Source organism: Geotrypetes seraphini, chromosome 2, assembly GCF_902459505.1.
Source record: "Geotrypetes seraphini chromosome 2, aGeoSer1.1, whole genome shotgun sequence".
Classification (NCBI taxonomy): domain Eukaryota; kingdom Metazoa; phylum Chordata; class Amphibia; order Gymnophiona; family Dermophiidae; genus Geotrypetes; species Geotrypetes seraphini.
The window spans coordinates 23343489-23367077 of NC_047085.1; the positions used below are offsets into that span (position 1 = coordinate 23343489).

The 23589-nt window shown below is 38.9% G+C and overlaps 1 protein-coding gene across 8 annotated transcripts in view; it reads left to right on the forward strand.

Annotated features, from left to right (window-relative positions):
- Positions 1-23589, forward strand: part of TRAPPC9 (trafficking protein particle complex 9) — a 1198476-nt gene that overhangs the window by 198383 nt on the left and 976504 nt on the right. For all 8 annotated transcript variants that reach the window (XM_033933661.1, XM_033933662.1, XM_033933667.1 and 5 more), the window contains 2 exons: positions 436-568; positions 6578-6741. In XM_033933661.1, coding sequence (XP_033789552.1) covers positions 436-568; positions 6578-6741 — 297 coding nt within the window. The remainder of the gene's footprint in view (positions 1-435; positions 569-6577; positions 6742-23589) is intronic.

Below are 23589 nucleotides of genomic sequence, written 5' to 3' on the forward strand. Positions count from 1 at the left end.
CTGGCCCCCCCTTTCCCTCTCCCCTTCCATTTTCCTGTGCAGCAGTAGCAGCAGCATTTCCTTCCCACTCTTCCCTGTGCAGCATCAGCAACATTCCCTCACCTTCTACTTCCCTGTGCAGCATTTCTCTTTGTCTTGGTAGGGTCCGACGCAGGGAAACCGTGGCACATAAACCGCCGCAGGCTCCAGGTGGAAGAAGTTCAAGAAAGCGCTGCATGCGCTGCAAACTGCCACGCGCGCATGTGCTGCACGCTGTACTACCATGTCTCTGCCACGGAGCTACGGATCACGAGGCAGGGATCAGGGCATTAGAAGTGCGCATGCGCGCTTAGGGTTTTATTATGATTGATGTTCTAAACTGGACTTGCGAGTTCTGTTATCATTTTCTTGGCTATTTATGAAAATTATCTTTTTTCCCCCTAAATCTTGACACAGGTTATCATACCTCAGTATTTGGTGTATCTAGTGACTGTCTCCTGGAAAACCTTCCAGGTCTGAAGAGCAACTGTTCCACAGTAGAGGTCATTCCTGCTTTGCCAAGACTTCAGATCAGTACCTCTCTGCCAAGGTAAGAAATGAACTATCAATACAAAAAAAAACCCTTCTGAATTTGCGGCTGTGAAATTTACTTGATTCTTTTACTCTTTACTTTAGGTATTAATATTAACACTAGCACTTTTGGCCTTGGGGCTGGGCCATGAGAAGGGGAAGTTCCCGGACCATGACTCCAAGGTCAGAAGCACAGCCACGGGCCACATAAAATGGCCAGGTGGGCCGGATTCGGCCTGTGGGCCTTGTGTTTGACACATGTGCTCTAGAGCAGCGTTCTTCAACCTTTTGACACCTATGGACCGGCGGAAATAAAATAATTATTTTGTGGACCAGCACCGGTCCGCGGACTGGTAGTTGAAGAATACTGGGCTAAGTCGTGCCCATCTCCACCCAATCTCTGCCCCAGACCCCGCCCTCCTAATAGTACTAATTTTAACACCATTTTTTCCATTTATTTTTCATATATACACACTCACACAATATAATCGTATTAACAACACATAATGGTTAACCACAAAATTAAAATACACAAAGCACACTGTATGCATTTCAACAGTCATTCCTACCAGAAAACAGATAACCCCATGCAAATGCAGGACCAAAAACTAAAAGTACAGTCAAACCTCGGTTTACGAATGCTGCGGTTTGCGAGTGTTTTGCAAGACGAGCAACACATTTGCAAAATCTGCGCCTTGGAAACTGAGCTTGACTCAATATATGAGGGCCCCCCCCCACCGCAATCTGGCATCCCCCACTCACTCACCCAAACACATTCTCTTACCCCTATCTGGCACCAGCACCAATGCACAGGACATGTCGGTGCCTGAATATCTTCCCTCTTCCTTATGCTGGGCCTTGAGCATCTGCGCATGCTCAACGCCTTCTAGTTCTCGCTCTCTCCAAGATTCTCAGAGATCTCAAAGAGTGTAGTTTTTTTTTCTACCGCTGTTAGGGGAGGGGAGTTCTCTTTGTGCAGCATTGACCTCAGCTAGCATGATCGTCTCTCCAATCCTTGGTGGCCCATATATGGAACTTCCCCCTCCCCAGTCCTGATATTGGGCAAAAATAATTCAAACTTGCCTGTCTCCATTTCTCCTAGAAGCAACACTGCTCTATTAGTGAGAGTTGGATTAGGATAGCCCACCCTGATCTGATTTGCCCTGTGCCTCCTGTAGCTTCCCTGTCTATCCCAGGTCTCTCACTCACTTGAAGGGGTCAGGGAGTGATGATGGGAATAGAGTTCCCACATCTAACCTGGAAGATGCTTAGTTCAAAATGTAACCCTGATCCTTAGTGATAGTAGCACTGAGGGGCAGTGATTTGGGGAGAGACCTGGGAAGAGAGTAAGGCTTATGATGCACTTGCTTCATGGGAAAATGGCAGTGTACCTACCAGTCTTACCAGATATTCTAGGTCTACCTCCTGGGGTACGGAGTCCTTAATTTTGGCAGGCAACTGAGGCTACCACGTTATGAAGGGACTTTTTCCCCCATGTATTGTTACTGCCCAGAACAAGTGAAGTTCCTAGCTGTGACAATGTGTGAAAATTTTCATGTGAAATTTGGCTATTTTATGTTTATGATTCAAGAACTAATATGTATTAGAGAATGACATGGGGACAAATTTTTCCCCCGTCCCTGCAAGAACTCAATTTCTCCGACCTGTTCCCGTGAGTTTTGTCGCAGTCCCTGTCGTTGCCCCATTCCTGTAAGCTATGCCTTAACCGCACAAGCCTTGAATGCTTATGATTTTTAAAATATTTGAGGCTTGTGCAGATGAAGACAGAGCTTGCAGGAATGGAGCAGGGACAGGAAAAGAACTCGCTGGGATGGGGCGGGAAAATTAGTTTCCACAGGGATGGAGAAAAATTTGTCCCTGTGTCATTCTCTTATATGTATTTCCTGGATAAATGTTACAGAAATGACTACCAAGCTGCAGACATTTTCACGGGTTAGTACTTAGGTCCTTTTGTTATCAGTGATTTTTTTTTTATTTAGAGGGCTATTCACTTTTGACACGGGCAGTATGTCACTTTGTGAAAAATTAAAAAGCCACTTATAATATGACATTAAAGTGAGATGGTGGATATCATTGATTATTATGCTGCTGTATAAATATCTGTCCATGTTAACTGGGCTATATTTTCAAGTATTAAATACAGTAGAATGGGCAAATTAATTTCTGTCATTATGTTCCTGTTGCCTTTCCCAACATACACAATTTCAGTATAAATCTATGGCAGTTTTCTTTGAATGTGTTCCGAGAATAGAGAAATAAATCAAGGACAGTTCATTAGAGAGAAAATAATAAAAAAAAACCAAGATAAACTTGGTGCATCTTGGTGCTCATTAAAATGATTAAACAATAGTATTGGTGCCAGCATAAGTCTGAGCTCAGGCTTCTTGAAATCTTTCCTAATCCTCTGATAAAGGATTTTCTCATATACTTATTCAGATCTATATAAATTTAAAGCATCCTAGACCTTTGTATTATTTACCATGAGCCAGACATCTTGCTTTGGGGGGGGGGGGGTTAATAGTAGTTGCCTGTAATGCTAAAACTTTGCATGACAGTATGTGCCTATAAAATAATAGTTTTAGTGCTCCTACAATATTTGAAGAAGAGGTTCTCTCAGGGTTTCCGCATCTGGCATTGTGCTTGTTGCAGGTTTCCGAATCTCGCTGCGTCCTGTCAGGTAGAAACCGACGTTTCAGCCACCATGCTTTGGCTTTCTTGAGAGTATGCTCTGAAGTCTTCAGTGTGACTTTGTAAATAGTGGGTTCACTGACCTGATTGGGAACAGGGCAGTCCACCAATCTGAATTTTGGCGGGAAAGTCAGTTGGTCAGAAATTTGAGTTTTGTTGTGAAAGTCCGTAGAATGGAAAAAGTCTCTGGTAAGTTTCAAGATGTTTTTCCCGTGGAGCTGGGTTAGATGTTCTGTCAGGATTTCCGCAGCTGGCATTGTGCTTGTTGCAGGTTTCCGGGTCTCACGACTTTGTCAGGTTGAAACAAACTTCTCAGCCACCATGCTATGGCTTTCTTCAAGGAATGCTCTGAAGTCTTCAGTGTGACTTTATAAACAGTGGGTTCACTGACCCAATTGGGAACAGGGTAGTCCACCAATTTGAATTTTGGCGGGAAAGTCAGTTGGTCAGAAATTTGAGTTTTGTTGTGGAAGTCCATAGAATGGAAAAGTGTCTGGTAGATTAAATGCAGAAAATGTGAAGAAGGCTGCTGTGCTGGGGTGATGGGACAGATGCTAAATAAAAGAATCAACTCACACAGACACCGTATTAAATGTCACAAAGTAAAGAAAAGCGATACCTTTGTAGGTGAGCATTTTTAAGAACCAGGACACTGCATCAATGATGTTATGATCAGAATGCTAAGAATTAACTTTGGAACAATCCAGGAGCATAAGACCTTTGAAGTTAAGATGATAAAATATTTTGATACCCACCTGACAAGGCTGGGTTTTCTATCTCATGAACCATAAAATTATACTGCTTTGTTATCTTCTGATTTCCCATTCCTGTTTCTCATTACTCCTCTCTCCCATCCCTACATTTCCCTCAAGAATGTCATTGAAATGGTTTTGGATCAGACATCAACCCGGGTGGTGGCAGAGGGGAATCTCTGCTGTCCAGGACCCAGTACTCCACCAATGGTGACCCTGGCTAAGTCCTAGTAGGGTGATCGGGGTAGGATCTGGGGGTTTGGATTTTTTGGGTCAGAGTTGCAGGGTTTAAGGAAGGGGCAGGATGGTTGTGCCAGGGCCTGATTTGTTAATGAGTTATTAGGTCTGTCACATGGGGGTGAGGTCATGTTGTATATTAGCCAACTTAAGCAGGAAAGTGGTATCTTTCATCGAGCTATAGAGTATTCTAAAACTTTTTAAAGAATTTTATAATGCAATGTGCAATAAACTTTATGTGCAGATTAAAATGCTATTGAAACACAACTGAAAAACCGGCACTTAGCTTATTTGATGTCTTTTGCCGGTATTGTATTTAGTTGCGAATTCCAACCCAACGGGCCCCGTTTCACCCTATTAGGGGCTTCATCAGGGGTAAGTATCTAAAACATAAAAATGAAACTTCAAAAGTCATGTAAATCAATTTTTGTAGACAAACTAATACCACTGCTTAAGTTGGCTAATATACAACATGGTAGCTAACGCAGGCGTCTGAGAGCTTGAGAGTTAATCATCTTTGATGACAATACTATAAGTCCTAGTTTTGTTCCATGTTATAGTTCGAGGACTTCTTCCATTACCTTGATAGAGTGTGTTCCACATGGGGGTGAGGTTCAGGTGATGTCAGTCGGGAGGAGGGGCATTCAGGATTGTGTTAGGGAAGGTCAGGGTGAGGATTTTTGTGTTAGGTTATTAGAATTCAGAGGGATAGGGGAACTATTAGAGGGAGTCAGTGTTGTGTGTGAGTGATTGGGGATGAATCTTGAAGTTCCATAGCTGAATTTGGTGAGATCAGTAAGACTCCGTCAATCCATGGTGTCAGTACAGAGAGCAGTGTTGTGGAATTTGTTACCAATTGAAATGAAACAGTCTTCCAATGTGATACAATTTAGAAAAAGGAATATAAGTAAACCTTTTATTCCTGGTGGGTAGATGTTTCGTTTTGGGGGGTTTAGTTGTTGCAGAAAGTGTAAATTTAAGAAAAGCTAATTGTATATTTTATTATGTCTTATTTGTTTGTTATTATTTTGCTATTATTTTATTATGCATGCTTTTATGAAACCCATACAAAGCTGGGGATATAGCAGGCTATACATTTTTTAAATCAATTAATAGATGAATATATTTCTTCACTGACCTGATGAAGAGGAGATAACTCTCAAAAACACATCAAAGTTTCAAGTTTCAAGTATATTAGTGTTTTTGATTAATCGCTTAATCACAATTCAAAGCGATGGACATAAATAATAAACAATAAAATTACAGTATTAGGGAATAATACAATACTTAACATAAACTTAAGTCCGAACAGGACTATTAACAAACTTAACAAACAAGAAAAAAGGGGAAAAAGGGAATTGAACTACAAAATATTAAAAATAGAATAATCAAGGAAAAAACACAAGGTAGGGGATGTAAAATTCCATAGTCATAATCAACTCAATAAATAAATCCAAGAGGGATAACTAATAATCGAAAGCATCTTTAAAAAGAAAAGTTTTTAAATTAGTCTTAAATTTATCGAGTTTGCGTTCTTCTCTCAAATAGATAGGAAGAGAGTTCCAGACTTGAGGGGCCGTAACAAAAAAAATAAGTTGTCGTCGTGTATTAATGATCTTGAGAGAAGGAATTGTCAATAAATGTTGTTCATTTGATTGTAATGTTCTATTAGAGGAATAAGGGATTAATAGTTTGAAAATAAATGCAGGAGTTTTATAGAGTAGGGATTTGAAAGTAAGTAAGCATAATTTATAAGTTATTCTATGAGATACCGGAAGCCAGTGTGCATTCTTAAGAAGTGGAGTTACATGATCAAAGAGAGCGTCTGGCTTATTGGAGTTCATAAGAGTTTAATAAGAGGATTTAAAAGTTTTTCCTGATTTAGTATTTTGGAATTATTCCAGTACCCATTGTTTCTTTTTCCACTAGGTGATATATTGCCTTATTGGTTTAAATGATAGGCTCCCTAAACGTGGGCTTGATGGAAATTGATTGTTTGTTCTAATAATTTTCTTGATTGTTTATTGCTTTGTTGTATTCTATTCTGTATAAGAATCTTTTGAAAATTTCAATAAAAAAAACCCCAAAACAACTCATCAAAGATACATTGTTAGTCTAGCTAAAAAAATGTATCACCTTAAACTTAGTTGTTGATTCTTACTTCCACACTTAACGCCTATCCCATTTCTCTTTCCAGATCCCGAATGTCGACTTTGTTGTTTCATGTTTTCTCTTGCAATGAAATGCTAGCAAAAGTGACGTCTTCCTTGAAAATTGACATTTACATTGTTTACCTTATCTTTTGTAACGTGTCTTTGTTGTGTTTTAAGGTCTGCGCATACATTGCAGCCTTCTTCAGGGGATGAAGTCTCCACTAATGTGTCGGTCCAACTTTACAATGGGGAGACCCAGCAGCTTATAATAAAACTGGAGAACATTGGAAAAGAACCTTTGGAAAAGTTGGAGGTCACAGCCAAAACGATCAGCACTAAAGGTAGGCTGCATTGTATTGATTTTGGGGATACTTCTATAACTGGGTGGGCAGTAGGAACCTATTCTGTAAGAGAATCTAGTTGCCTAAGTTCTGTTATAGAATCCTAGCATAAGTCAGTACTGGCAACTTAACATTTAGGTGCTCACACTTAAACCAAGAACAAAAAAAATAACTGGACAAAGGATGTACAAAGCACAGGAACTTGGAGAAAATAAATTGTAGTAAGCCCCCCAAAATGGTGGTTAATTGTGAGAAGACAGAACCCGACACAGTCCGTGTTTCGATGAACACTCCTTCCTCAGGGGTCCAGAATGCTCAAAGTCACACATAAACGAGAACCATATGATGTTAAACCAATTGGCATAAAAATCGATTGGAACAGGCAACTTGAGCTCCTGTAACACTGCTACACAGTGTGCAAACTGATAGCTATCACACTTACACCAGCCATAGATTTGGAGTAAATACAGGTGCAGAAATATAGCAGAAATGTAAGTAACTTTCCTCTTAAGGTGGCCAAACACGTTGAAAAGGTGATGGTGAAAGCTAGGGTGCATAGGGAGAGGTATGGCCAGTAGGAAAAAGGAGGTATTGATGCCCCTGTATAAGACTCTGGTGGGATCTCATTTAGAATATTGTGTACAATTCTGGAAGCCGCACCTTCAAAAAGATATAAAAAGGATGGAGTCGGTCCAGAGGAAGGCTACTAAAATGGTGTGTGGTCTTCATCATATGGGGACAGACTTAAAGATCTCAATCTGTATACTTTGGAGGAAAGGCAGGAGAGGGGAGATATGATAGAGATGTTTAAATACCTACGTGATGTAAATGTGCATGAGTCAAGTCTCTTTCATTTGAAAGGAAACTCTACAATGAGAGGGCATAGGATGTAGTTAAGAGGTGACAGGCTCCGGAGTAATGTGAGGAAATACTTTTATAAGGAAAGGGTGGTAGATGCGTAGAACAGTCTCCCGGAAGAGGTGGTGGAGACAGAGACTGTGTCTGAATTCAAGAAAGCCTGAGATAGGCATGTGGGATCTCTTAGAAAGAGGAAGAGATAATGGCTACTGCGGATTGGCTGACTAGATGGTCCATTTGGCCTTTATCTGCCATCATGTTTCTCTCACTACCTGATTTTGGGTCTCCGTATCTATTTCTGTGCCAGTATTTGAAAACTGTTCACTTGAGGGTTTTTTTCGTATTACCTCACCATGATTGTATTTGACACTGACTTTGTCAAGCTCCTAAGTTATTTGTACTTGTACCTCCACCTCTCATGTATGATCTTCTACTTAGTTCCTGTTAACCGCATCGAACTTCATGGTGTAATGTGATATACAAATAAAATTTTATTATGTTATTGCTGGATATCAAGGAGTCATATATGTCCAAGCTAAAGAAACTATCTCAGATTTGTAATAAGAAAATGCTCTCTCCAGTACCACGTACTTCCTTTCAGCCTGGTATTGACACAAGAGTTTTTCACAAAGAGCTGAATTTCATATCAGTTGCAAAAATCTGTGTGGTTGGTATGCACATAAAATAAGCCTATTTTAGAAGAACATAAGAATAGCCTTACTGAGTCAGACCAATGGTCCATCAAGCCCAGTAGCCCGTTCTCACGGTGGCCAATCCAGGTCACTAGTACCTGGTCAAAACCAAGGAAGTAGCAACATTCCATGCTACCGATCCAGGGCAAACAGTGGATTCCCCCATGTCTTTCTCAATAACAGACTATAGACTTTTCCTCCAGGAACTTGTCCAAACCTTTCTTAAAACCAGCTACGCTATCCGCTCTTACCACAACCTTTGGCAATGTGTTCCAGAGCTTAATTATTCTCTGAGTGAAAAAAGATTGCCTCCTATTGGTTTTAAAAGTATTTCCCTATAACTTCATCGAGTGTCCCCTAGTCTTTGTAAATTTTTTATTGAAAAAATTTTAACAATGTTACAACACAAAGTAAAGATATGGAATATAAACAATAAAGTACATTAAAATTCAATTCTTACAACATAAACAAAAAGCAAATCCATCTAGCCCACTATTTGAGAGGAAGTGTTGAAATTAAGTAATATAAACAAAGCAAATAATAGGGGGAAAGAACCCTCCCCCTCCAACCCCCATACCCCCCAATTCCCCTAAATCACTTATTAACATTAGTTACCCCATAATCTGAAAAACAAGAACATATAGGTTAAGGTTTGCTTCTCTGAAGAAATGATTCTAATTGTAACGGGTGCCAAAAACATAATCTTTATTTTGCATATGTAAGAGACACTTACAGGGAAATTTTAATAAAGTCTTTGTAATTTTTGGCGGAGTGAAAAATCGATCCACTGCATATGCTTATAAGCCTGAAAAAAATTCATACAAACTTAAGAGTACAAATTTATATCTGCTCCTAGGAGGCTTTAACTTTCTGCTTTGTGGGTATGGGCATACTTCATTAAATGGGATCTATGCCTGAAAATGTTCAACTTCACTCTAGTGTGCCCCAGAGTGTTTTTTTGTTGTTTTTTTTCAATTACACAATTAGCACTTGTCTCTCAAGCTGTGTGCCAAGGCCCAGTGATGTGCCCCAAAGAGATTCCGGTTGTGCTACAAGAGATTCCAGAATTTTACTTTAATTAAAAAAAATTCCCTTCATAAGTCTACACTAGAATAGATGCCATGTACGTTGCACAAGCATCTGTCAATGCTATGAGCGTCTGTGCATAAGGATACAACTGCCCAGACAAGCATCTTTCTTTGATGTAATTGGTCCTTGAAATCTAATTGCAAGTAATTTTATTATTTATTTATTTTCATTCTTTATATCAAACAAAACACTTGTACAGAAAAGAATATTATAGTCTAATTCATATCAAGGAAAAAATAAATAAATGAGAAAGTAATAGACTAATCATTCTCAAGTCTACCATTTGGATCCAAGATTATACAGAGTAGAGTATTTTAGGAAATTACTAGGATATATAGGAAAAAAAACCCATACATCATCTAATGCCTGAAAACAGAGAAATGAATTTCTAAGAGCTCAAAACTTCATACTCCTTCAAGGCATTTCGTGGACAGAAAAACAGTTAGGTGAGAAGATTCAAAGAAAACATATTTCAATGATTGATATCTCACTATATATTTGCATGGATATCTTAAATAGAAAGTTCCAGCAATGAGAGCAACTCTTGGTTTGAAAAGCAAAAAATTACACTTTTGCTTTTTTTTAGTATCCCGAGAAACATCTGAGAATATCTGGATATTAAAGCTCAAGAATTCTTTCTGTCAGTTTTTAAAGAACATTTTTAAGATTCACATCTTATCCGGTAAAAGTGCTACCAAAGCCAATAATGTTGAAGATTTAGCCACCTCTCTATCAGAGGTTTCAAAAATAGTTGAAATATCTGGAAATGCTTCATCTTGATTAAGATTTTGTTGTTCCTGCGATTTTTTTTTTTAATTGGTAGGTAATAAACTTGAGAGAAAGGAGGAATTGTTTCTTCAGGTACTAAAAGTATTTCTACTAAATATCTTTTCAACATCTCTCTTGGTGTTGCTTAAAATACCTGAGGGAAATTTAAGAAACGTAGATTGTTATTACTAGAATTATTTTCTCAAGATACAATTTTTCTCCTCAAGTTAACATTATCTTTTATCATAACTTAGTAATAAACTCAATCACATACCCCATTCAACCTACCTTAAGACTTCTGGGAGTGATGATAGACAAATGCTGTACCATGCAGCCACAAATCAACAAAACAATACAGAAACTTAAGGCAAATCCAAAAATTGTTCAACAGAAAACAATTCCAGCTCATGGTCCAATCCCTAGTCCTAGGACTTCTAGACTACTGCAATATCCTCTATCTCCCCTGCCCCGCAGTCATGATAAAACAACTACAAACAGTACAAAACACAGCCCTGAGACTGATCTATTCGCTGAAGAAATACGACTACATCACCACCACATAGCTCAACTCACACTGGCTTCCAATACAAGCAAGAATACTATTCAAATTTTACTGTCCACTATTTAAAGCCATGAATGGAGACAGCCCAGCCTACTTGAACAACCGCCTCCGAACTACCACAACCGGGCAAAGGAGAATCCAGACACCATTCACCCCCCCCCCCAATCAGAGGCGGCAAACACAAAAAAATGTACAATGGCCTACTGGCCATGAAGGCAGCGAAACTAGACCAACAACTATCCAAAATACTGATCACGCCAACAGACTACCAAACTTTCAGAAAATAAATAAAAACCCTGCTATTCAAGAAATCCATCATGACAAAACTAACACCACGGGAAGCATTTCAATCCCCCAAAGTAACCCGCTCAACTCTATAACACTTCTGGAAATGTCCATATAATGGCGGAATAAAAGCCACTAATGTAACTTCTTGTGTTTGCTATGTCTCACTTAAATCTTTATTAAGTTTATCAAATTGAGATTTTAAGGATCATATTTCAATTTTTGTTACTTTTAATTTTTCTTCATACTGTTTTGATCGTTCCTCCAGACATTCTTCCAGACACAGAGATTTCACCAGATTTGCAACTAAATCCCACAGTAGACTAGTGTTACTTCTGAAGGTTTAGTCAAGGAAAATTTTGGCAATTGTAAATTTATAGTCTGCTCACCAAGCTGCGGTTCTTCCCGAATACCTCCAGTGGAGTCTACCAACTACCTCTCTGGTGTTTGAGACTTTGCAGATTCCATAGATGAAATGTCTTCCGATTGGATAGAATCCAAACCTGCAGATGATTTAACTTGGGCTTCCGGATCAGGAACTTACACCAACTTTGGTGCATCCTGATCCTGCTGCGGGGAACTAGCATTCTGCGGCTGAGGGGGAGTAGCTCTTTAGTCGGCGCTTAATGTAGTATTCAGCCTAGGGGGATCAGCTATGCTTCCACTCCATTCCAGCGTCTACAGCGGGCTGCTCTCCGACAGTGTCTTCATTTATATCCTTTTCAAAAAACTCTTAACGAACCCGAAGACGCAGAGTAGTGAAGACACAGGAGGATTACGAAGATCTGCAATGTGATATAATCAAGCTCAAGAAATGGGCATCTACATGGCAAATGAGGTTCAACGTGGATAAGTGTAAAGTGATGCATGTCGGTAACAAAAATCTTATGCACGAATACAGGATGTTTGGGGCGGTACTTGGAGAGACCTCCCAGGAAAGAGACTTGGAGTTTTGATCGATGAAGCCGTCCGTTCAATGCGCGGCAGCGGTGAAAAGGGCGAACAGAATGCTAGGAATGATTAAGAAGGGGATCACAAACAGATCGGAGAAGGTTATCATGCTGCTGTACCGGGCCATGGTGTGCCCTCACCTGGAATACTGCGCCCAGCACTGGTCGTCATACATGAAGAAGGACACAGTACTACTCGAAAGGGTCCAGAGAAGAGCAACTAAAATGGTTAAGGGGCTGGAGGAGTTGCCGTTCAGTGAGAGACAGGAGAAACTGGGCCTCTTCTCCCTTGAAAAGAGGAGACTGAGAGGGGACATGATCGAAATATTCAAAATACTGAAGGGAATAGACTTAGCAGAGAAAGACAGATTGTTCACCCTCTCCAAGGTAGGGAGAACGAGAGAGCACTCTCTAAAGTTGAAAGTGGATAGATTCTGTACAAACGTAAGGAAGTTCTTCACCCAGAGAGTGGTAGAAAACTGGAACGCTTTTCCAGAGTCTGTTATAGGGGAAAACACTCTTCAGGGATTCAAGACAAAGTTGGACAAGTTCCTGCTAAACTGGAATGTACGCAGGTAAGGCTGGACTCATTTAGAGCACTGGTCTTTGACCTGGGGGCCACCGCATGAGCGGACTGCTGGGCACGATGGACCACTGGTCTGATCCAGCAGCGGCAATGCTTATGTTCTTATGTAACAGTGGCTTGTATGATTTAGTACTATCAAAAAAGTCAAAGAATAGTAAGTATAAAAATTCTAACTTCAATGGAACATTCTTAATTTAGCATTTTTTAGACATACTTTAAGCAAATAATTATATGATAGCTATCACATTAGTTGGCTGCTCCTTTATTGTATCCCTATATTATCAACTCACTACAACAGTGGCAAAATAAATATTATTAGTTTTCTGAACTACTACTACTATTAATTATTTCTATAGCAGTGCTGCACAGAGTCACAAAGAATAAGAAAATAGTCCCTGCTCAAAAGAGCTTACAATCTAAACAGCCAAGACAGACAAACAGGATGTCATGGAACAGTTAATCAGCTGGCTGGGTTAGAGAGCAGTGGAGTAAGGTTAAGGTTTGAAAGCTATATCAAAAAGGTGGTTTTTCATTCTGCTTTTAAACATCAGTTTTATTCTTTGAGAAAAATATTTTTCCACTTGAAATATAACTTTATTTTTTTTTTTACAATACTAGGACTGGGTGGCATGCGATGAAGCTGCTAAGTAGTAAATTTAAAGCAAACCAGATAAAATATTTCTTCACTCAGCGTAAAATTAAACTTTGGAATTTGTTGCCGGAGAATGTGGTGAAAACAGTTTGCTTAACAGGATTTTTTTTAAAAAAAGGTTTGGATAATTTCTTAAAACAGAAGTCAATAAGCCACTATTAAGATGGACTTAGGGAAATCCACTGAATATTCCTAGTATAAAAATAAAATCTGTTTTACTCTTTGATATGTTGCCAGGTACTTGTGACCTGGATTGGCCACTGTTGGAAACTGAATACTGGGCTTGATGGCCCTTCAGTCTTTCCCAGAATTGCTGCTCTTATGTTCTTATGTGAACCAAGTGTAGGACAATCAAGCCATTGTGACATCACTGGTGAGGCTGGCTCTGAGACATTATGACATCATAGTCTCAGCTCTGGAATGTTGCTACTTGTTGGGCTTCTGCCAGATACTTGGGACCTGGGTTGGCCACTGTTGGAAACAGGATACTGTGCTTGATGGACCGTCAGTCTGTCCCAGTATGGCTAGTCTTATGATCAGTGGCTTACCAAGGCGGGAGGGAGGGGGGGGGGTGGTCCGCCCCGGGTGCACGCTTCAAGGGGTTGCACAGCCGGCCAGGTCCGGAACCTCCTGTGCTGCTCTAAACGGCACCTCAGCGTGGCTGCTGTACTTATTCTGGAACAGAGTCAGCAGCCACGCTGAAGTACAGGGCCACTACAGCTCAGAAGGTCCTGCGATGACTGCATCTACCACCTCTGCTCTGGAAGAGGTAAGTGATGTCGGGGGGGGGGGGTGTGTGTGGACCGGCAGTAGCAGTCATCATGGGAATCTGCTTCAACTCCCTGCATCTGCTAACCCACCCCCCTCCGATGTAGCAGAAGTAGTCATCACAGGACCTTGCTGATTTGGATGGAGAGAGAAAGGAGCATAGCAGGGTGGTGGAAGAAGAAAAAGGGGGTCAGGGTGGTATGGAAGCGTGGTGAAGGGTTAGAAAGCGGGTCAGGGTGGTATGGAAGGGTGTGGAGGGTGAGAAAGGGGGTCAGGGTGGTATGAAAGCATGGTGGAGGGAGAGAAAGGGGCAGATGCTGATGGAATTGGTGTGCAGAGAAAGGGGAAAGAGACATAAGGGGGAAGGATACTGCATGGAATTGGGTTGGAGGGAAAAAAGGGGACAGATGCTGATGGAAGTGGGGGGAAGGGAGAGGAGAGAGTGAAATGCCAGCCCATGGGTGTGTGGGAAAGGGAAGGAGAGAAGAGAGATGCCAGACCATTGGAGGAGGGAAGGGAAGAAGATGGATGCCAGACCAATGGGGGTGAAGGGAGAGATGGAAAGGGGAGGCATAAAGTTTCTGGAAGGGGAATAGAAGGAGAGAAGATGCCATATAGAAGGGGTAGAGAGAGGGTTGACAGTGGATGCTGTTCATATTTCTATCCAAGGGGTTATTCTTAAACAGATAAACAAGATTCGAATTCTAGGTGTTATTTTAGATGAAAACCTAACCTACCAAGACCACGTTAGTTATGTGGTTAAAGCTACTTTTTACAGACTACGTCAAATACGGGCTATTTCAAAATTCTTATGTCCCAAATCATTGAATATATTAATTCATTCAATGATTATTTCGAAAATTGACTATTGCAATTCATTATTCAAGGGAATGGCTCAAAAAGAAATTAGAAGATTGCAGATAATTCAGAATGCCTCTATTAAATTAATTATGGGGGCTAAGAAGTTCGACCATGTTACTCCATTACTTCAAAATGCACATTGGCTCCCAGTTTCACATCGTATTTTATACAAATTATCTTTACTTACATTTAAATCGTTATTATACAAAACCCCTGCTTTTATTTACAAAGTTTTAATTCCATATAATTCTCCCAAATTTTTAAGATCTAATGACCAACTCTTGTTGGTCATTCCTACTCTTAAAATTATTAACACTCTAAGGCAATTTATTTTTACTGTAATGGCGCCTTAGACATGGAATTCACTCCCGCTATATTTAAGAGAGGAGAAGAATTAGGAAAAATTTAAGAGCCAACTTAAGAGCTTTCTTTTTAAAGATGCGTTCAATACCTAATTGAAATGTTAATTGCTCTTTCATCATTTTGCTCTTTTATGTATTTTTATCTCCAATTATTTATTTGTCCTCCCATTCCTACTTGGTTTCACCTTTAATTGTTGATTCTTTCCTATCTAAAATTGTATTTCTTTCCCTCCTATCCTATTGTTTGCTTGTTTTGTTTTAATTAGTTTGTTTTGCTGATTTTATACCCTTGTTAACGTTACTATCTATTTTATGTACATTTTAGAAATTTATTTTATTATGTGTACATCGCTTAGTATTTGTAATAGGCGATTAATCAAATAACAAATAAACTTGAAACTTGAAGAGAGTGACAAGAAGATGAGGAAAGCAGAAACCAGAGAAGACAAGGTAGAAAAAAAAATTCTATTTATTTTTTTGCTTTAGGTGAGATTCATTGCTGTTTCTGTGGTGTTGCATTGTATGCAGTGTCCAGCTTGGTGCTTCAGTTTAACCTTTGTCTACATATTTTTATTCTATCTCCCCATTTACAAAACTGTAGAGCGTTTTTTAGCATTGGCATCTGAGCTGTTACCACCGTGGCTAAAAACTACATTACAGTTTTGTAAAAGGGGGAGGGGTTAGTTTGTGATTACATATTCCATACTAGGCGAAGATGTTTTCTGTGTTCTGTGTGTTCGAAAGACATGGTTTTCTGTTAGGATTGACTGTGTAGGATTGATCTGTACTAGTCTGGCTTGTTTAGTTTTATAATGGGTGTATTGATGTGCTCACTGCAGTATGTAAGATGCTGCTTTTTCCTAGGTACACTCTTGTGTGACATGTGGATTGTTACTAAAAATCATGTGTCAAAAAATGATGGGCCCTGGTTGTCACATATGTTAGGTACGCCACTGCTTATGTGAGCTAAGAATAGGACAATCAAGCCATTGTGACATCACTGATGAGGTTGGCTGTCAGGCATTGGTGGAATGAGGTATTATGACATCACAGCTCTGGAATGTTGCTACTTGTTGGGCTTTTGCCAGGTACTTGGGACCTGGGTTGGCCACTGTTGGAAACAGGATACAGGGCTTGATGGACCTTTGGTCTGTCTCAGTATGGCAGCTCTTATGTTAAGTTCTTCTGACAGCCAATGGCCCTTTTAACTTTAACCAATAATCGTGGTTTGGCCACAACTGGTTCTTGAACCTCTTTTTCAGAATGTCGCATCTGTTCAAATCAGATAGCTAGAAAACCCAATAGTTTTTTTTTTTTTTTTTTATTGTGCTGCAAAAGTGGCGAGTTAGTTCTGCACTGATACATAAAAGGAACAGCTGCTGTTATGATGGTCTTCCTAGAAATGTTCAGTATAAGCATCCTAGCAAAGGATGATGGTTCTGTGGTAATCTGCATTTTTCAGTGGCAAGAAAAAAATCCTAACAATTACTGCACAGGCTTTGCACTCACTGTTTATTAATTTTGATGTTAAACTCATGGAATTTAGGATAATCTTAAACCATGTCTCTGCAACATTAGAAAGTTTTATGATGCAAAAAAGTATTATGTTTCATTGACTCCCCCCCCCCCGAATAATTTCAGAAAGAAAAGTAATATCATGGCCTAGTAGTGCAACTATTATTGAGCAAACATATTTAGAAATGAAAAATTAAAATGGCCATTCTTATTACATTCTAGTCCCAGGATGCACTAACTTTCTTGATGGAATTAAATTAATGCAAACAAACCATCTGCTTCCAAAAGCACACAAAGGGAATTATTCCTGCCGGTTATGTTTTGTAGCAGCTATGAGCCCTCACCATTGATAAAGCTGACAAGAAAATAGATGACGATGCAAAGACATTTTCAACTGGAAAAGTTTAGAAGACTGATGTGGCGGAGGGCAGCAGAGGCAATGCAACCTGAAAATACCTTCTTTTCTCGTTTAACATTGTGCTTACTATATATGAAAGTCAATCATCTTTGTTACTTATTTTGCAGATTTTTTCAGTCATGCATTCGTGGATGAATGGCCTACAGCTGGTTCAGATTCTTTTTACGTTTAATCCCTGCTGAGACTGAATGATTTTGTCAGTTATTGCCACAGAAAGATGTTCAAATAACATTCCCATCTCCAAATCAGTTCATGTAATCACTGAAACATAGAAACATAATGGCAAATAAAGGCCAAAATGGCCCATCCAGTCTTCCCATCCGCAGTAGCCATTATCTCTTCCTCTCTCTAAGACAGGGGTGTCAAAGTTCCTCCTCGAGGGCCGCAATCCAGTCGGGTTTTCAGGATTTCCTCAATGAATATACTGCTTTCATTGTATGCTAATAGATCTCATGCATATTCATTGGGGAAATCCTGAACACCCGACTGGATTGCGGCCCTCAAGGAGGGACTTTGACACCCTTGCTCTAAGAGATCCCACATACAGTACCTATCCCAGGCTTTCTTGAAATCGGATACAGTCTCTGAGTAGCCATTAGGTGGTTATTTTTTTATTTATTTAGCCCATCCTCCCAGAGGAGTCCAGAACTATTTTGTCTGGATTGATGATGTGAGTTATGCAATAATGTTATGAAAATAGTCCATACAGCAAAACTGAAAAGGAAGAACTTGTAATGTGAACTTCACTTCAATATATAAACTTTCAACCAGAGAGGTGCTCAGAACCTTGAAAAACAAGGTGGAATAAATGCTAACTGGGGACAAACCCCTATAAGCATTTCAGTGTTCTATCATTGCATCCTCTCCCGTGATAGAAAGAAATATGGTGAAAAATATCTTGCAAAAAAGACTAAACTAATGTCCCAAATCAATCATGTGAAAAAATGATAACTTCAACGCTTTTCAAATGTGAACTTAACTTGCATGGGTGCTTCGGGAAGCTGTCTCACTCCAGCGGGCCCTAACACATTTCGCCAAAGGCTTCTTCAGAGAGCCGCCAAACAAGCTGGAACTGAGTGAAAACTTCTTCCTTCCTCGTCACCCTTGATTACATCACCTTACCAGGAAGTGATGTAATCAAGGGTGACGAGGAAGGAAGAAGTTTTCACTCAGTTCCAGCTTGTTTGGCGGCTCTCTGAAGAAGCCTTTGGTGAAACGCGTTAGAGCCCGCAAGTTAAGTTCACATTTGAAAAGCGTTGAAGTTATTATTTTTTCATATGATTGATTTGGGACATTAGTTTAGTCTTTTTTGCAAGATATTTTTCACCATATTTCTTTCTATCACGGGAGAGGATGCAATGATAGAACACTGAAATGCTTATAGGGGTTTGTCCCCAGTTAGCATTTATTCCACCTTGTTTTTCAAGGTTCTGAGCACCTCTCTGGTTGAAAGTTTATATATTGAAGTGAAGTTCACATTACAAGTTCTTCCTTTTCAGTTTTGCTGTATGGTTCTGCTTTTTGGGAGACGTAGTTTAGAATTTGACCCAGTAGTTTTCAATGAAAATAGTCCATACATAAAATTTAGAACTGATGTAAAAACTGTATTATTGAAACAGAGACAGAAAGGACAGATAACATGTTCATATCATTAGTAGATAGCACAAAGCTATTGTTAAACAAAGACAAGAAATTCTGAATGACTTAAGATATTTGAAGAGTGGGCTGAATTAACAAACTGCTGTTTTAGAATGCTTTGTCACTGAAATTTAGAACAAAATGTTTCAGTAGATTGGTTGAAGGATCCTTAGAAAAATGTAAGCAAGAAAGAAGCAGCAGAGACAGTGACTACAAAGAACAGAAAAAACATAGGCCCAAATGAAGTATTGATTGAAGCATTCAAAGAGATAAAACAAAAGGATTTTAAAAGTACTTTAGTTAGAACAAGATTGTGGAGAGAAATCTGAAAAGCATGAAATATGTCAAATTGACTGCTTGTAGGATTATCAGTCCTTGTCACAGGATGATCTCCTCGGGTAAGCTCCCCAGGATACTTGCTTACTATTTTACACACTTTTTTTTAGTCCTAAATACATATTTTACAACTCGCTTGCAGTTAGGGCTTTTGTCTGCAAGGAACAGATTCTGGGTTAGATGCAGAAAAGTATATGGCAAGGTTGTGTGTAGGTTTAGTGTTGCTTGATCACAGTTTTGCAGGCACATGGTTCAAAAAGAGATTTTGTATGCCAGCTAACCCCCATGCAAAGCCTTGGTTTAGAGCTCAGTATATGAGGTCTGTTCAAAAAGTTCCAGTACAGTTTGAATTGCACACTACTGGGAACATCTTTTAAGATGCGCTAGGCAGCATTGAGTAGCTTGAAACCTCAAGAAAGAGTAACCTCCTTTTTTCTGTTTGTTGATATCTGTTTTCGTCTCCAAGCTACAGCAGTTTTTATGAAAATTTGTTTTCGTGATTGACTATTTTTCAACATGTACAACCTCTACAACACTACAACATAAAGTTCTGTTTAAAACTGGGTAAGACTGCTACAGAAACTTATGAAATGTTGAAGTGGCTTATGGGGAACATATCATGAGTCGTGGAAGGTGTTTTAAATGGTATTCATGCTTCAAAAGTGGTCATGAATCAGTGGAAGAAAATTCATGAACTGGAAGACCATCAACGTCAACTGATGATGATCAAGTGAGGGTTCTTGGCGCATTAATCGACGATTAAATGTTAGAGAATTGGCAGAGGATTGCATCATCTCCATTGGTTTATGCCACAACATCCTAACAGAAAAGTTAGGGATGTCTTGCGTTGTGGCAAAGTTTGTTCCACAGTTGATGATATTCAAGCCAGGCTGGAAGACTTGAACATCGAGGCCAAAAGAATTGCCAGAATGGATTCTCTCTCCCACATGACTGGGCTAAAGACTCCGTTCTGTGAATTCAAATAACAGACATGAAGAAAAGCCATGTAATAATCATGTAGGATTTATTATTAGTTCTCCTATGCCTAGGAAGAGCAAGCCATCAAAATTTCAGTGATCTTCAAAGGGAGAAAGCAAGGACAAATAGATTTATACCCTATGTGACATCATTTGTAATAATTACCATGCTTTAGAATACAATGGCACAGTTGATCACATGACTTCCTTTCCAAAAATGCCTTATATCAATGTTACATTTAAATCCTTAATTTTAATGTTAAGTCCAGCAGGTGGCAGTGTTTCACTTTTTCTTACTAAATCACTTTTGATTTCTGACCTTTTCAAGACATCAATCAGTAAAAAGCCCTACTTCCTGAAGACACATCTTAACTTCTGTATGACCTCCCAATTAGTATTGTATGTTCTAATCTATAAGGAACAGATTCTCCCTGTAAAACACCCAAGTTTCCTGTTCCTCTGAGAACCTTATCTATAAACTCCATGGATGTATATGAAGAATGTCCTTATAAATGGTACATAAATTTGACTATGTCTTAAGAGTCACAAAATCAACCTTCTGAACTTCCGTAGCGTAGCTACAATATAGAATCAGCAATTTAGACTTTTCAATCTTTTAATTACAATGCCTCAGACTTTATAGATCTCTCATCTGAGTTCCCAATTTTTTAATAGGCACTTTGTTTTAATTCATTCAGAAACTCAATTTTCTGTGACATCTTATTGCATCTGTAAATTTCAAAAATTCCTCAACAATGACCAGAAAAACAAATGCAAAAAACGCAATGACGGTTCTTCCCCGTGTTGTTGACAATATTATATAACCAATAACAGTTTTCTAATATTGATAACCGAGTGCCTGCCCTTGACAAAGTCTTCTTGATCATCATTTATTAGAAACAGAGAAATATTATGGCAGATAAAGATCAAATGACCTATCCAGTCTGCCCATCCACAGCATCCACTATCTCCTCCTCTCCCTAAGAGATCCTACGTGCCTGAGTAGATGATTAGACAGCCTTTCTGCTACAGTATTTTAGATAGAATTTTTAGATCTATATTGATTAATTAGATTGGCCTAAACGAAGCATGCATGTTGAAACTCCTCCCAGTCTTAGGAATAAGACTGATCAAGATTTCATTTGCATACGGTGGTAGGGTCCCTTTCTCAATAATCTCCATAAAATATAATATTACCTCAAAATGGCAGAAAAATTACCTAGTTGGAATTCATAATTAAATTTAGTAGCTATTATTTGGCTAAAAAAGATGGACTTTTTAAATAAACTGGACAACTGTCCAATAAATATAGTTCATTTATTTGATATACTGTCTAGGGCCTAGAGAAGAAATGGCTCAGGGGTGATATGATAGAGGTCTAGTCCTAGTATTTTTATTCTATTTGCTCTCTTAGCTACTGCTGCACATTAAGAACATAAGAATTGTCATACTAGGACAGACCGAAGGTCCATCAAGCCCAGTATCCTGTTTCCAACAATAGCCAACCCAATTCCCAAGAACCTAGCTAGATCCCATTTAGTAAAACGGATTTTATGCTGCTTATCCTAGGGATAAGCTGTGGATTTCCCTAAGCCATCTCAATAATGGCCACTTTAGCCTAGAATGTTAGGAATTATCAGGAAAGGAATAGAAAATGAAAATGTTATAATGCCCTTGTATTGCTCTCTGGTACAGCCGCATCAGGAATACTGTGTGCAATTCTGGTCAAGTTTATTTAAAAATTTGATTTGATTGCAATATAATCCAATGCGATTTAAAAATAATAATATAGTCAAGGTAAAAAAATAAAAAAAACATAAAAACCACACAATTGTTAAACCTATGACACTACAGGACACAAAAGGAAGACAGGTTTAATTACAATTCAAAAACAAATAAAATGAACATAGAGGTTAAAACAGTAGGATGGGAATAGTTACCTACTTAATTTTCATTTAGAGGATTTTAGTCCACTGTAAGGTGTTTACGTTTTATGGAATTCAAGCAGCTCAGTAGAAAGCATCTTTAAAGAGCTAGCTTTTTAAGAGACCTTTGAACTTACTAAGCGATTTTTCTTCCCTAATATAAATTGGAAGCGAGTTCCAAGTTTCAGGTGCCGTAACAGAGAAGATCATGTCCCTCCTCGTATAAATGAATCTTGGGGCTCCTTTTACTAAGCTGCAATAGTGTTTTTAGCGCATGCAGAATTTTAGCGCACGTTACACCCGTGCTACGTGGCTAGAACTAACGCCAGCTCAATGCTGGCGTTAGCGTCCAGCACGCGGGGCAATTTAGCACGCACTAAAACCACTAGCGCAGCTTTATAAAAGGAGTCCTTAGTGAAGAGACTGAGAGGAGAGATGTCTCCTTGGATCTTAAAGATCTTGTTGGAATGTAAGGGATTAGAAGTCTTTGTAAAAATACAGGAGCTTTATTCATTAACGTTTTGTATATAAGTAGTGCTATTTTATACATGATTCTATAGTTTACGGGTAACCAATGTGCTTCTTTTAGTAGGGGAGTGACATTGTTTTGTAGGATTTGTAACCCTTGTATTTCTTTTAGTGTTATTCCCTTGTACAAAGCATTACAGTAATCTATTTTTGATATGACTAGCGAGTGAATTAGAATGTTCAATGATGTTTCGTTAAGGAATGAGGATAACGATCTAATCATCCGTAGCCTATAAAAACAGCTTCTAATCAATGAACTTAGTTGCTCATGATAATTCGATTTCTGGTCTAGAATAACTCCTAGTATCTTAACCTTTGAAACTTCCTTTGTTATTATTTTATTGATGGTCGCTGTATCTCAACAAAGATATAGAGGAATTAAAAAAGGTACAGAAAAGGGAGACAAAAATGATAAAAGGGATGGGATGACTTCCCTATTAGGAAAAGCTAAAGTGACTAGGGCTCTTAGGCTTGGAAAAGAGACAGCTCAGGAGTGATATAATAGAGGTCTATAAAATACTGAGTGGAGTAGAAAGGGTAGATGTGATTTGCTTGTTTACTCTTTCCAAAAATACTAGGACTAGGGAGCATGCAATGAAGCTACTAAGTAGGAGATTTAAAACAAACTGGAGAAAATATTTTTTCACACAATGTGTAATTAAATTCTGGAAATCATTGCTGGAGAATGTGGTGAAATCAGTTAGCTTAGCAGGGTTTAAAAAAGGTTTGGATAATTTCCTAAAAGAGAAGCCCATAGGCCATTTTTTGAGATGGCTTAAGGAATATAACATAACAACAGATTTCTAGACCGCATAACCATGAGTTCAGTGCGGTTAATAAAAGATTATTTTATGAAGAATACAAAGAGATCTTATTTGTCAGAAATTTTGAAAAAAGGAAGGTTTTCAGCAGTTTTCTAAAATGGTCATAAGAGCAGGATATAAGTAGCAATGATCAAAAATCTTTATCGTAGTGAGCTGCTTGATATGAGAGAGTGTGCTTGTGATATTTCTTACTTTTGCAGCCATAGTAGTCAATTGATTGACTAAGATTAATAATTTTTTAATAGCAAATGAAG